A 15097-nucleotide genomic window follows, 5' to 3' on the forward strand; every position below is an offset into this window, starting at 1 on the left:
GATGGGAGGCCTGGGGGACGAAACTGAACAGGGACACTGCACGGCTCAGGTTCGTGCTCAGTCATGAACTTCTGTCTGCATTAGCTACCTGGCAACTTGTAAAGTTTAAGAGTTCCAATCGTAGCTCAGAAGTCCACGACACTGCATGCTCTGTGCTTTGTGAATCCATCAAGCCATCGACGGACAGGGAGCGGGGGCGGGTGGGAGCCTGGTACGGTGACTGCTGCTGTGCCCCACACAGAAGGCAGCTCAGCGCAGGAGAAGTGCCCAGCACAGCCCCGGCCTTGAACCCAGGATCCACCACTCTGTGGCCTCTGCTGACCCTTCCAGAAATTGAGGGTAACGAGCGCAGCAGGGCTTGAGCATCTGACTGACTCACAGGCTCTGTCGCTGTCATTGTGGTGTGCACTAAGCCTCAGCTGCAACAAGCCCACCACAAGCCTACGTGGGTGAACCCCGAGCCCTGTCACAGGGGCACGGGGCTCTGTGACCAAGGACGCCAGGCCAGGGATTCCAAAACTAGCTTTATTCTGTCCAAAAGCCAAGGACACTGGGGAAAACTGGCTCTGGGGAGGGCGGCCGGGGCTGCCGGCAGGGGCAGTTCCCTGGCTCTAGAAGTTCTCCAGCAAGCCCAGGATGCGCTTCTGCTCACTCTCTCGGAACTCGGGGCTCCGACCGTCGCCGATGTTCTCCGCGTACTCTATGGGGGAGAAGGACAGGGTTAGGCTGTGTTGGAGGCATGGGTTCTCTGGGGCTGGGCCACCCCAGGCTCTTCCCATGCCCAGCTCCCAGTAAGGTGCATGCTGCTGCAGTGCTCCGTGGCCCAGACCATACAGGGCCTCGCAGGCCGCAGTGATGCTTGGCATCCTGGCCTGCAGCACTTGGAGGCATGGGGGCTTTTGTTATCACAGCAGGCAGGGACTAAGCAGACCCCCCCGGGCAGGCCTCCTTCTACTGGGCCAGTGATTCACAGACGGTGGGTCTGGTGCCCTCTGATGGTCTTCGCCAGCATCCAAATGGGGGAGGGGGACCCCTAATCTCCCTTGCTCAGCTCCAGGATGGTGGAGTCTCCATGACAATGTGCAAGGCTTTCTTGAGAGACGTGGGTGAGAAAGGCTCTGGCCAGTCTCCACCTGCCTGAGAGCTGGCTGGAGGCTGAGTTTGGCCCCATTCTTAGGGAATTCCCAAGGGAGTCCAGCAGGCTGCCAGCTTGGCAGTGCAGCATGGGGAGTGGGCCAGGGAGTAGGTGGCTTGCTGGACGGCTGTTGTCGGCACTTCTAGCCCTTGAGCTCTCCCTGGGGCACAGACGGGAAGAAGTCTTGCTTGGGTGGGAAGTTCTTGGTTACTTGAGGATGCGTGCAAACCCAGCCCAGAAGAGGGCTGTGGTAGGAGCAGGAGGGAGAAGGAACTATGTACCCCTCAATCCCAGGGCTGGGGACACCATCTTGCCCCTGTCTGCTCTTGCTCTTTCTTCTTTCACTCTATCATTCCGGACATGTGCTAGAAATGGGATGGGAGACGTACGTGTGTGCCAGCTGTGCGTCTCCCCCAGAAACCTTCCCCTTTCTTCAGCTGGGCCCATCCATCACCTCCAATGCGACAGCCGGGGACAGCCTCCCATGACAGCCCTTGCAGGGAGCCCCAGGTGCGGGGGCCAGGAGCTGTGTGTAGTGCCAACTCTCACTCACATGTGAGTGACGTGCTGCTGCCCCAGAAGAGGGAAAAGCAGCCACTAGACACGGAATAACCCTGGAGGCATGGCCGAGAAGCCCAGGGTCGTAATGCAGGGAACCAGTACCAACCCTGCTACTATCTTCTCGAGATAGTAGGGAGGGAGCAGAGACCCAGGACCATCCTTTGAGGCACACAGTCCCTGGAGAGATCTCATTATTTCCCAGGGACACACAATTCTGTATTGATCCTGTTGCCCAGTCAGCTGGTCAAGGCCTTAGGGCTCATGCAGCCACCATGGTACATTTGCACCCACTGCTGGGCATGCGTCTGCTGGGGAGACACCACAAAGTTGGGTGACTGGTTCTTTGGAAAGAAGACCCGGCTTCCATGTACACAGTGTGTGGATGTGACCCCAGGGAGGAGCTTACTCCCCAGGCTATAGGCACTGCCAGCCGGTGAGCGCTGCCTGCATGCCAGGCGTCCTCTGTGCCTTCTCCCACAATCACGTGACCACACACATCCCCTCCCCTCGTGGATGAGGAAGAGGAGGCTTACAGGGAACTAAAGCAGTTCACCAAGATGGAAATTCAGACACCAGAGTGTGTGTGAATGGGAAAAACGGGCAGCTGACTAGTCCTCAGGGCGGGGCAGGTCATCCACTGTGTCATTCTTGCCCAGTATCATCTGTCCCTCCCTGGGGGAAGTCGCCCAGGCCTGGAGAGGAACAAGGCCTTGCAAAAGGGGAGGCTGTCAGGGGGAAAGGCCTCTGTGGCCAGGACAGACACGTGTATGGAGGATGGGTGGGGCCAGTCACATCAGAGCTGGCACCACAACCCCAAGGGGCCAGAAGATTGACTGGCGTGCCCAGTGCGCCACAGAGTTGGGCTTACAGAGAGCTCTAGTGATGGGGCCTCATGTTCCTCCGCTGCCCCTTGCATTCTGTGAACAGTGCACTGTGGTCCCCGGCCTCCAGTCCTACCCCAACACACTCCATGTCTGGTGGAGCAAGTCTTGTGGCGCCAGCTACTGCTGGTTAGTGCAGCCGCAGCCGTGGCTTATAAATATTGAACACATTCCTCTCAGAGGGCTTGGGAAAGAGTTCTCTTGGCAGAGAGGAAGAGAGTGCAGAAGGAGGGGTGGGGGAGAGGGGCAGCGGGGGAGAGGGGCAGCGGAGGAGAGGGATGGTGGGGTGGGGTGGAGTGGAGTGGGGAGAGGCCAGGGGGCTTTGGAGAGAGGGTGATGGTGCACACAGCAGTCCGCTTCTCTCCGTTGCCTGAATTTCCAAACACTCTCACAATAAAAGCTTTGATGGAGCTTGAGCCCAGGCAGCAGTGCTGAACGCATAAATATTAAAGCAAACTTTAGACAGCAGTTTTACTGTTCAGACACGGCATACAAGCTGTTCTGTTTATGTTGGGGGTGGCAGTGGTGGTGTCGAGGCTGCCTTTCCAGGACAGGGACTTGGACGAGCGTTCTCTGCCAAGTTCAGATCCCCAGCCCTGAAGCCCTGAACGCTCACCCTTTAACAAATATGGGAGGCTGAGGGGTAGGGTCAGAGGAGCACGGCATTTCTCCATACAGATTCTGGAGACGCACAGGAGACCACAAGACTGTGGCCGGGGAGGCTTAACAGATTCCTTAATGATGGTGACAGTGAACTTGGAGACTAAAGGGCGATGGGGGTCAGTGATCCTGAGCATTGCTGAAACCTTGAGTGTCCCTATAATGGTCCCAAGCCAATCGAGGCAGCTGGGCACAGAGCTAACACATAGCCCTCTCTTTCCTGGCTCCAAACACCTAGGGGCCACAGTGGCAATGGCCAGATCTAAGTCTCTCTCTCACACACACTGACATGCCATCAAAAGAAATCCTAGGACCAGTGTTGTGGCACAGTGAGTAAAGCCACTGCCTGCAATCCTGGCATCCCCTACGGCATGAGTTCTGGCCATTCCACTTCCAATTCAGCTCCCTGCTAATGGACTGGGGAAGAACAGTACAAGAGGGCCTATGAGCTCCTCTACACAGGATGAAGCTTTTGACTCTTGTTCTTGGCCTGGCCCAGCCCTAGCTGCCGTGGCCACCTGGGCAGTGAACCAGTGGATGGAAGATCTGTCTCTGTTATCTCTCCCTGTAACTCTGACTTTCAATTACACCAATAAATAAATCCATAAATATATCTTCAAAAAATAAAATATTAAACAAGGGTATATGGCAAGATATTATTCTATCAGCTTCTAAAGCTTTGGACTCACAGAGGCAAAGTCTGGGTCACTGAGCCCATGTTAATAATGGAAACATGTTTATTGAGCTTCTGAGAGGGGGTTCCAAGCCATAAACAACCAGGGACATGCAAGGTCTGGGACCCCTTCACCCGCAGGGAGAGCTCTGAGCCTAGAATCTCCTACGCTCCCTCTGGGACAGCCTTGGGGGCTCCCTGGCCTCCGAGGGGGTTTTCTGACAACTTTCTCCATGGACCAGAACATTCGGCAGTCACCGGAGCTCTGCCTGTAAATCCCCAGTTAATTTTGTACACCAAGAGGCGTTCCTGGGTCACAATGCCTCTGCCACCTTGCTCCCAGGGAGGATACTCACACCTGCCGAGGGCAGTCCCCACATGCTTCCCAGAAGTTTCTCCTCCTCCTCACCCCATCACTGAGGCTAAGGAGATGGGAGGTGGGATGGAGGCTGCTGGGAAGCAAGGGTTTACCGGATATGGGGCTGCAGCTTTGGGTTGGGGAACAGTGGGGAAGCTGTGATGGCTGAACTGTGTTTCCTGTTGGGTGTATTTTACCACCATTTTGAAAAGTAAAAAAAACAAGCTACATCTCTGTGCAGCCTCCCCAACCCTTTAGGACCCTTCACATCCCAGAGGAATTCACCGTGCCCCCTTCCTTCTGTTGTACACCACCCCCCTGATGCTGCCTGCCCTCTGCCTTGGGGCACGAGAGAGGACTGCAGGTCCCTCTGGGGATAGGGGGCCTAAGTGTGTTTCAGAATGCTCAGGAGTTTGCATCCGGTTTCCAACTCCATCAGTCACTTACACAACTTGCTGTCACCTCACCAAGTCTCAGAGCCTGGCACAAAGGACACGTTCCATGCATGACTGTGGTACCCACTGGGCACCTGGGTTTTCAGAACCAGCATGAAGATGCCTGGAACACCAGCTAGCACAAGCATGCCCTGATACAAGGCCAGGGGATGGCTGCCGTCCCTGCAGAGAACGTGCTCTGCCCTCTCCATGTGGTGCCCTGGGTCCTTAGCCCTCTGTCCCCTAAGAGGGGTGCACAGCTGCAGACTGGCCGACTGCCTGTTCTAGGGGAAGCTGGACTTTGGAACACCGAGTGAGCAGTCTGCAGGAGGAGGGACTTTAATGAGCCATCAATTATTCCCAGCTCTCTTGGCACCCTCAACAAAAAAGGAGGGAGGCAAATCCTGAGACAGGGGCCTGAAGAATAACGGGCGAGTCCCCTGCTGGGCTGGCCTCATCAGCGTTTTCCTGAGACCTCGAGGGACCCATCAGCTGTCATCCTGCCAGCAAAACTTAGGAAATATGTAGGCCATAAAAATCAAAGAAAAAAAAAGTCTGCATCTAATTAGTATGTAAAAGAAAAAAAAAAGGAACCAAACCAAACTAAAAAACAAAATTAAAATCAAAGGGGACAGACTAGGGAGCTGGTTGGCATGCGAGGCTCTCCCTCACCCCAAGTATTTTGAAGGAGGGAGGAGGCTGAGGGAGGGAAAGCAGGACCCTCCACCTTCTGGGAGGAGGGCTGAGTAGAGGGGCCCTCCATCCCCAGAGGCCTCCCAGGGCACTCGCTGTCGGGGGCTGTTCACAGAGGTGGCTGTGGAGGTTTCCCTGCCTGAGTGGTGGCCAGCACATAGGGACAGTCTTTCTGGGGCCTCCATCGGGACAGGATGTTTTTCTGGTCCACGCTGGGACCTCCCTCATGTCAGTGGCAGCACCCACTTTCTCAGCCTTCACTCTCCCCTCCATGCTGATGATGCCTTACACTCCATAATTTTCTTGTTCCCCATCTCGAGGAACTGGCCAACAAAGGGACATGCACCCCAAACGCCTGAACCCTACCTAGCAACATCCCCAGCTCAGCCAGCACTCTGACCTGCCATGCAGCGGGGACACCCTACATTCTCTCAATAGGGCCGGAGTTGGGGACCAAGGCTGCCAAGCCCCTTGCTACCTCCTTGCCAAGGCAGCATTTGTCATCTGTGGATGGTCTCAGGTCTCTCTACCTCCAAGGCTAGGAGTGCCTCCCAGGGGGCAGCGAGTCTTGGGGTGGGTGCTTTCCTATGCTGTCATTTCCACATCCGTATCCCCTAGAAGACCACTACGTGTATGAGGGAAGGGGTTGTGCCCCTCTGTCTGCAGTACCATGAGTTCAGTAGGTGGCTGCCAAGCTGAATACTACGAGAGCAAGGTTTAACTCTGCACTGTCTGAAATATTTATTGGGTTCCCATTGGGAGCCTGGCCTTGCTCCACCAGGTAGACATGGCGACCAAGGCAGACATTGTCCCCAAACCATGCAGCTTCCATTTTAATGTATTAGACATAGAAAATGAGTAAACAAACACATAAATAAAAACAATTACAGATTGTGATAAGGGCTTGCAAGGCAATCAACAGGGGCTATGAAATAGCAGATGGGGGGAAGGAGATGGATGTGAGGTGGAGTTGGGAGGTGGGGTTGGTGGGCCTGGCTGAAAAGGGTGACCAGAGAGAAATGACCCCCTGAGGGTGTATGTAGAGCTGGTGTCAGGAGGAGCAGAGGGGGTGAGGGTGGTCAGTGCTGCTGTCAATTTGCTCTCGCCCTCTCAACCAGCCAGCATCAATTCAGCACCCACTGGGCGCCTAGTGTCTGGACAGGCACTGTGGAATCAAGCAGGATCGGAGGGAGACACAGGCGGGTTCACAACCAGGGAAAACCCACAATCATCGAAGGCATACGAGCTGGGGTTTGAGGCAGAAAAACATCCACCTACGATGTGACAGCACCTCTGGAAACCGCTTCCCTCGCGGGAGAGCTCTGTTTTGATTACAGCAATGGAGATGCAGGGACAAAAGTGAGGCGGTGGAGCTGAAAGCCATGGCAAGTTCTAATTGAACACGTGGGTGGGAAAAGTAAATGCTGTTTGGAGGCTGGCACTGCCTGGCACTCCTTGTGGAGGGGGCGGAAGGTTGCTGGGCAGTGATGCATGCGACTGCAACACTGGGAAGGGGCAGGGATGTCCAGGGCTGGTAGGAGCTTGTCCACGGGTACCCTCATCCCTCCCTCCTCTCTGGAAGGGATGCCAAGGCTGCAGTGCCCATCTAGAGTGATTGTGCACAATACAGTTCCTGGCTGCTGGGGTTGGCAGGGGGTGGTGGGGAATTCACTCTTTATGCCTTTACTCACACTGTCCCTTCTCTGAACTGCCCTGGTCCCACTCTCTCCAGCATCCCATAGGATGGCAGCCAGGCCACCCTTGTCTTCACACTGCTCATCCCAACTAACACTCAATGAGAACTTGCTAAGGGTGGGCCTCTCCCACTCATGGTCTCAGTAAACCTCCTGCCTACTCTGCGGGGCCAGAGCGAGTGGGATCTTGCCAGAGTCAGCGCTGGACCCTGGCATTTCTCTGCATTCACTGTGGCTGCTCTCCTCTGGGCCCTTCCGCCGCCACCCTCCATCTCAGCAACGGACATAGCAAGGGCTGGAGACAGAAAAACGGGTCTGTGTGTTTGGCCGCCCAGCGCACCGGAATTCTGGCACTCCCAGGATGGCAAAGTTCAATACAGGCCCAGCTCATCGCATGTGCTGGTCTGTGCTTCCCAAAAAGCCCCTGAGGCTTGCTCACTGGGGGTCTCTCCAGAGCCACTCCAACTGAGTCAGGTGCAGCCCAAGATCTAACAGCATTGTGGGGGCAGAGAGGACCCTCAGCAAGTGAGCACAGGACTCAACCCTGTAGACGGTACCTCCCATAATCTCTGAAGCCCCTCCTCCCGGGTCAGCACGCTGCTGCTACTTCCAGGGCTGCCTGCACTATCCTGTCTCCAATTTACCACTTTCTGTCTTGTACAGTCCCAGCTACTGCTCATCACATTTCTGCTTTCTCAAAGCAAGCAATTTTCTTCCACTTTACACAGGTTTGGAATTGGAACACTTGCTATGCCTTTTTTAAAAAAAATAACAAATCTCCCTGAGTCCCAGAGCTTCTGTTGGCTGGGTGTTTAGGTTCTGGAACTGGTGAGGCAGATCTAACAAAGAGGACCCGGACACACAGTGAAGTGACAGCAGCTAAGTCTGCAGCACAGTGAACCCTGGGCATCAAACCCCAGGGATCCTGATAGTGGAAGCTCAGCCCCGCACAAGTCTCCACTGCCCTAGGCACAAGGGCTCTCAACTCACCCTTGATGATGTGCCTGACAATCTTGATGGAGCTCCCTCGCATGTTTAGGATCTGGTGGACCCTCTGGCGGATCTGAGGGAGGGACAGAGCAGGGAGGGAAGGGAAAGGGATTGTTTATCCCAACAGACACCAGAACATAGTATCTTGGTCCCATACTGGACCTAAAAAAGAAGTCCCACAGGGGGAGCTCTATCCCTGCCTCCCGTGCAGAGCCTGCACCAGAGCAGGTGCAGAGAAGGAAGGCAGGGAGGGTGTGGCCTGTGCAAGGGAAGCCCCTCCTACCTGGGGGACGTTGGCATTGCAGATCTCAGCCATGATGTAGCAGATGTGCTGCAGGACAAAGAGCCCGGCATCCAGGCGCCGCAGGTACAACTCGTCATCTACGTCACTGTCGATGATCTCGCCACGCCGGACCATGTCCTAGGCGCGAAGGAACATTTGGGATCAGGCCTGCATGATCTACTGGAGGAAGCAGGGAATGTGCCTCTGGCCTGGCCATGCCACCACAAAAGCACAGTGAGGATGGCAGTAGCAGGAGAAAACCTCTTCCTCTTGATCTGCCTGTCCCTCTCACTACTCCAGGCTGTCTTTCGGGTGCTCCTCTTAACGGACTACACTTGTCCCAGGAAGTCAAGTGAAAACCCGTTTCTTCCATCTGCTGAGTCAGTGCCAAATGAGATCACATGCATAACTGAGCTAAAAACCTAAGCCAAGAGCCCCCATACAACTCCCATCCATTGCGATATGACCCACCTGTTATAGGTGTACAACTTAATGGCATCTAGAGCCTTCAGAGTCACACAAAACTCCCCTCTCATCCATCTGAGGATGCTTTCAATGCCCCCAAGCTTCTGCACCAATCCAGGGGGGTTATGAATCCCTTTCCTGAGCAGCTCTTTTCCTGGGCTCAGGGCCTTCCTTGCTGCCTTCCCTCCAGGGCCTCCGAGCCATCGCTTGAGCTTACATTGGTCTGAAGCGGCTCCTACCTTCATGCCTCTGCCAACTGTTTTAGGCTAACACTTGCTTTTTTCCAAGCTGGGTGTGTGTTGGCCAGACATCCCCGACCATCACCTCTCTCCCTGGACAGTCTTTACTGCACCAGGGTAGATGTGATCACCATGAAGGCAGGGCCTGGATTTGTTGTCTTCAGACCCTGGCACAGCCTCCAGCAGCAGCAGGGGGAGACCAAAGACCTCTCTGTTTGGGGCCACGCACGCTCTGGAGAGAGGACTGGGAAGGGGCCTCGTGCTGTATGAAGGTGGCGCTTTGCCCATGTTTCTGATGACAACAAGCCATTTCTTAATCCTGCCGGCAGTTTTATGGCCTCGGTTCCTTCTGACGACTCAGACTCCTGTCACTGACAGAGCCTTTGGGACCCTGCTCTCCATTCCCCCAGACTGGAGGGCCTTGAGGCTGTGGTCATCAATCTGCAACAAGAACCCTGCAGGGACTATTGAGACGCAGACAGCACGCAGCACAATTGCCCAGGGGGCCAGCCGCCAGCAATGGGAAGCTACTTTTCATCTCACTCCTAAGGGCCCTTGTCCACGAGGCATGGTGAGGGCTGTGCACAGCCAGGCCCTGCCCGGACCTACCAGGCACCTCCCCACCACTCATTCCTAGCTTCATTTAGTAGCAAATTTCTTGGTCATCTGGTAATAGTGTTAATGCTCATGAGCTAGTCATGGGGCACTGGACTGATGTCCATAGGGCTCGAGGACGGCAGGGCCTCTTTTAGTGTCTCATTTACTCATCACCATAACTTTGCGCTCGGGGACTCCTCGGCATTCAGCGGCTGGGTGTGAGGAAGCAAAAGGACTCTGAACTTGCTCACATGCAGAAAACGCTTCTATGATGCCCAGAGTGTGCAGGATGGGAGAGGGGGAGGGTGCGCTCTGGTCTTCGTCACCCAAGAGATGGCTGTCTGTGCAGCTCATACAGGGAAATGACGAGAAAGTAGGTGCTGACCAGGGTGGGATGAAATGTTAGGGCGTCCTGGGAAGAAGTGACCTTGGATGAGGATCCAAGGCTCTCTAAGGGTACAGATGACAGAATGGGTGCCCCAAGGGGGCAGTCTCTGGGTTGTCCCAGGCCTTAGGAAAAGACCCTGCCTTCCACCGTTCATGAGTCCACACAAACAAGTCTGCCCTCATTCTTTGGGGCCTCGTTACCCCTGCCCCATACCCTCAGTCTCTTACACACAGATCACAAAATATTCCCTGTGACCCTCAAATAGATAAAACATTTTGGTTCTTAGACCTGCCACAGCCTGGCTCTGTGCCTGCATGCAAGCACCAGCTGATCCAGCTGCAGGCTGCTCTCATTTCAATACCCGAGACAGCACCTCACACAGCACCTGTTGCTGCTGAGTAGGATCTTGGAAAGCATTTGCTAAACAGGGGTGAGAAAAACTGCAGGCAGAGGTTCAAGGGTTTCTAGCGAGCAGTGTTACATATATGGCTGGGATAGGAAAGGAGAAACATCAGGACATGGAGAGGGAGAGGGACTTGGAGGACTGGCTGATGGGAGACCAGAATGCTAGCTAGAGATGTTAGCGACTATGGACTGCAAAGGCTGCTCAGCACTACACTGATAAATGTCTGGAAAAAGAAATGCAAGCAGCGCTGTGATGGACATGTTGGCTCAGCCTTCAACCCACAGGGAGGTCACGGCAACAGTGTAGGTCAACGTTAGGTCAGGAGGAACAAAGGAGACAGGAACATGGAGAGATGAGGCAAGGAGAGGTGGAGCTTGTTCATTCATCCATTCATCCACCCTATAAAGACCTCCCTGACATGCCACTGTGCCAGGCATAGTAGGTGAGTTGCTGGGACAGCAGAGAAGTATAAAATGTTCTACACACTCAGGTTGCTTACAGCATATGTAATGAGCTTAACAAATGCATGTAACAACGGCTGTGTTGAAGGACCTCTCACAGCACCCTGGGGCTGTGGGAAGACAGGAGGAAGGACGGAAGTCAGGGGCCTCAGAGCAAGTGTGATGATTGAGCAGGGATGTTCAGGCATCTGATGGGCCTGGAGGCACCTTGCAAGCAGAGAACAGTGTGGGCATAGACACGGAGAAGCCAACTCGGCCAGAGTGGCGAGAGCAGCGGTGTAATGTCAGCATCTCTGATGGGAACGTTGCGGGGGGGGCGGGCAGCTGGTGGCGGATCACATCCAAAGCATCATGGGAGGCAGTGGGAAAGAGCTCTGTGCCCTTCACCTGTCCACGGAAGACTCCCTCACGGCATCCAGGGCTTATGCTGCACCGACCACGTCCAGCAGCACCCTTCACCCTCATCATTCTTACCCATCTCCAACCCCACCCTGCTTCAGATGAAGAAATTGGGCTCAGGCAGCCTAAGAGTCCCAGTGCTGTGATCTTTCCATGCTAACCCTGTTCATTGCTGCACCTCTCAAAGTAGTCTGGGGGAACAAAAGCACAAACAGCAGTAAAGGAGAGGCTCCAGACGGGAGCTGGCTGAAATGAAGTTTCTCTAATTAGGTCAGAGGTGCCCCTGGTGATTCTTCCCTTCTTCACACTTTGCGCTGTAATCTGATTGCCTTTGAAGAGCCAGGTTACATGTGGTGCCCTCCAGTTTCTCGCTATTGTCTTGGAGAAAGCATGGGCTCAGGAGGGCCCTGTCAAACTCCTTTCCTTCCTCTTTGGCCTCTTGCCTCAGAACTTATCTGACAAGGTTCGGTTCCACATTCCACTTTTAGACACACAGCCACATGATTTGAAAGTGAAATTTTCAAGTGCAGATCTGAGATACGACTATAGCTCATCTCCTGGAAAGGCGTATGTCGCCGTCACTGCGCGGGACACGCATGAAGATGAAACGAAGATTGGCCTCTGAAGACAGAGTTTCTGCCCTGACAGTTTTAGAAGTGCCATAGAAACCAGCCCACAGCGAGGCTGCCTGCTGTCAGGACAGCCCCTTATCTGGCCCGTTACAACTCAGTGGTTTGGAATATTTACTGCCGGACCGATTCGGGGGAGGGAAACTGAGCACAAATGTGTACTTGGTGTTTAAGGGGAAATAAAAGAAGCAGGGAGATGATCTATCATGCTGATGACACATAAGGAAGGGAGACAGTCTGAGCACAGCCCATGCAGGTGTCATTTCAAGCTTTGGTCTGTTTTCAAAGGAGAAGGCCTGTAACATTTATTCTCCACCTCTGTCTGGCCATGTTCTGATGGCGTCACAAGTGGATTAATGAATTGCTGCCTCCCTTTTCTCTGTTCCCAAGATGCAAGATAAAAATTGCTCTGCAGACACAGACTTGATATGGCTCTTTGGACACCTGTATGTAACGAAGTGGAATGTAACACAGCGAGAGCTTCGAGGGGTGTGGGAAATGGCAAGATGGCTCATGATCATCCTGCTAGGATTCAGTCTTTGGAGAAATCATGTAAAAGTTTGAAGTATTACAAAAATTCACCACAGGACCAGCATTGTGGTATAGCAAATCTCTATAGGTGCTGGTTTAAGTCCTGGCTACTCCACTTCCAATCTAGATCTTTGTTGCTGTCCTGGGAAAAATGGTGGAGGATGGCCTAAGTGTTTGGGCCCCTGTCACCCATGTGGGGGACCTGGAAGAAGCTCCTGGCTCTTGCCATTGGGCTGGTCCACCCCTGGCTGTTAGGGCCATCTGGGGAGTGAACGAATAGATGGAAGACTGTTTCTCTCTCTATTCTGTAATTCTAATTTTCAAAATAAATTCATCACATGCTTCTCTCTACCTTATTCCTCACAAAAGGTCCTTAAAGACTGGCATGAGCCTGATAAAGAACCCTGATGGTTACGTACCAGCGTCACTCGGGAAGAAGAGGATTTGCCCAACTCACCAGGACCAGACAACAAGGCATAGCCCACTGGCTCACACAGAGAACACAGCCTCCATAGCTCATGAATACCAAGCTAACAGGTCACAAACACCATGTATTAAAGAGGTACCTGGCCTTCTCGCTTTCCTTGAGACTTGCTCATGGGGCTCAAACAGCATATAAGTTAGACACTAGATGCAGTCTCAGCTGTGACATCTCAATGTACAAGCTAGCTACTTTGACACGGTGGGATGGGATACTCGGCAAACAGGTCAAACCCCAGTCCTGGTCTCACTTACTAGTGCTCGCAGGCCAACTGTTTATACTTTCATGGCCTTGGCTTCTTTGCTTGGGCAGGAGTCTGCACTCCACTGGGTGGGGCCAAGGGGACTCTTGAGCAAGGCTGCCAAGGGCAGGACAGCCAGGCTGGGGTACAGGAACGGCCTCTGACGTCAGTCAGCAAGGCCAGCTCCAGGCCAGGTTGGGGCCTGGGTGGGCCTCACCTCTCTTCTTGACCCGGTGCACTCAAAAAACCCTTTTCAGAAGTTCATTGGACAGACTTGGACTGAGGCCACTTGGAGGAAAGCCTTGGGCTGGAGGCGCCCCCACCACCTCAGCAGCAGTGGTGGTCGATCCTGACGCTAGAACATTTCCTCGTCCACCCATGAACTTCCCTGTGATGGACCCTAGGGCTCTGCGGGCACTTGGATGGGCCCTTTTACAGACTCGGGTAGGGAGATAAAGAGCTCTTCACATTGGATTAATTAAGTACAGTGTATGTAGCTCACTAGGTTGCAGAGATTGCCATGTGAGATGGGCAGTGTGTAAGACAAGACAGGAAGGAGGGTGGAGGTGATTCTCTGCCATCCGCAGCACGGGGCAGCTGCAGGAGCCTCACTTGCTTGATACATCCCTGTGCTGGGTACGTGTAGCAAATACCGTTGCAGATTTCTCAGGTCTCCAACCAGAGACCTGATTGGAAATGGAGTCCCAAGTCCAAGGCCTTTGTCATCAGTCCCTTCATTCTGGCATGAGCTGGAGCTAAAACAGCATTCACAAGAGTGGGACTCTCTGAGCTCCGACAGGTGCCACACTAACCATCATCATGTGTTTCTCGCTTTTCCTCCCAAGACCACTGGGAGGTGAAGTCTATTGTTAGTTCATACCAGCCGGGAGGCCCAGGCCAGAGGGAGGACACTCTACTAAGCTCACAGGCTCATGGTAGATACTGGACAGAGGCTCACCCAAACCTGGCCCTGAATGTTTGTTCACTTCCATAGCTCAAGAAAACAAGCAATCTGTTTTAGAGGGTTCTCCGTGTCAGCAAAAAGATGGGATATTTTTCCCCCTTAGGCCACATTCAGAGCTAATGCAAACCAGCACGAAAACTGGCAGCATTAAAAAGGCTTCATGGCATCATGATCTACCTTTTCCCTATAAATTGAAGAAACTTAAAAAGGGGTGGGGGAGGGGGGCATATAGCAAGAGCAGTAAACTCCACAAGTAATTTGGGCAAGTTAAAACAAAACAAAACATACCAAAACAAAACAAAACAAAACAAAACAAAACAAAACAATGAAAAAGGTACTGTGATAGGTTTGGTTTTGTTTACTGCATGAGAACAGGTAGGTTAGAACAACAAAGTAGATGGTAATTCAGCGAAGGTCGCATTAAGGAGAACAGCAGCAGGAGCCTGCTTGGGGGCCGCTAAGATGAACAGATCTGTCTCCAAAGACACAAGGAGGTGCGATGCAAAGCACAGAGGTGCTGTTTCTGTAGGGCTTTGTGTGTTTTGTGGCCTCTCTCAGCCATGTCCTCACTTTACATGTGAATTTGTCTTCTGCGGCAATAGGCAGGTGTCGCAGGCCTCCTGGAAAGCACGGGGACTCCGTTTCTAATATGCGTGGTGTAAGAGGCCAGTCATGAAAGAAGCTGCCAGGAGCAGATATGGACCTGTGGCCTGAGTGACAGGGCCCAGACTCGGCCTAATCCCAAAGCCCCAAATGATGACAGCCACACCTACAGTCACAAACAGGAATTGTCTGACCATTTGGAAAAAGCTGCCTGGAGGACTTCCTGATGTGGAGGGTTCTTAGAGGGGTAAGTTGTTCTCAGCTGGGGAAACAGAGGCTAAGTTATGTGAGCATGCACTGGATTTCACAAGCCAGCTCAATCTTTTTCAAA

The 15097-nt window shown here is 53.4% G+C and overlaps 1 protein-coding gene across 1 annotated transcript in view; it reads right to left on the minus strand.

The window, feature by feature from the left end:
- Positions 1-511: 511 nt before the first annotated feature.
- Positions 512-15097, minus strand: part of CTNNBL1 (catenin beta like 1) — a 157664-nt gene continuing 143078 nt past the window's right edge. Inside the window, exons 14-16 of the mRNA XM_012927152.2 lie at positions 8363-8500; positions 8080-8152; positions 512-700 (exon numbers count right to left, since the gene is read on the minus strand). Of these exons, the coding sequence (XP_012782606.2) occupies positions 612-700; positions 8080-8152; positions 8363-8500 (300 nt within the window). The 3' untranslated portion in view covers positions 512-611. The remainder of the gene's footprint in view (positions 701-8079; positions 8153-8362; positions 8501-15097) is intronic.

The sequence above is a fragment of the Ochotona princeps genome, chromosome 22, assembly GCF_030435755.1.
Source record: "Ochotona princeps isolate mOchPri1 chromosome 22, mOchPri1.hap1, whole genome shotgun sequence".
Taxonomy (NCBI): domain Eukaryota; kingdom Metazoa; phylum Chordata; class Mammalia; order Lagomorpha; family Ochotonidae; genus Ochotona; species Ochotona princeps.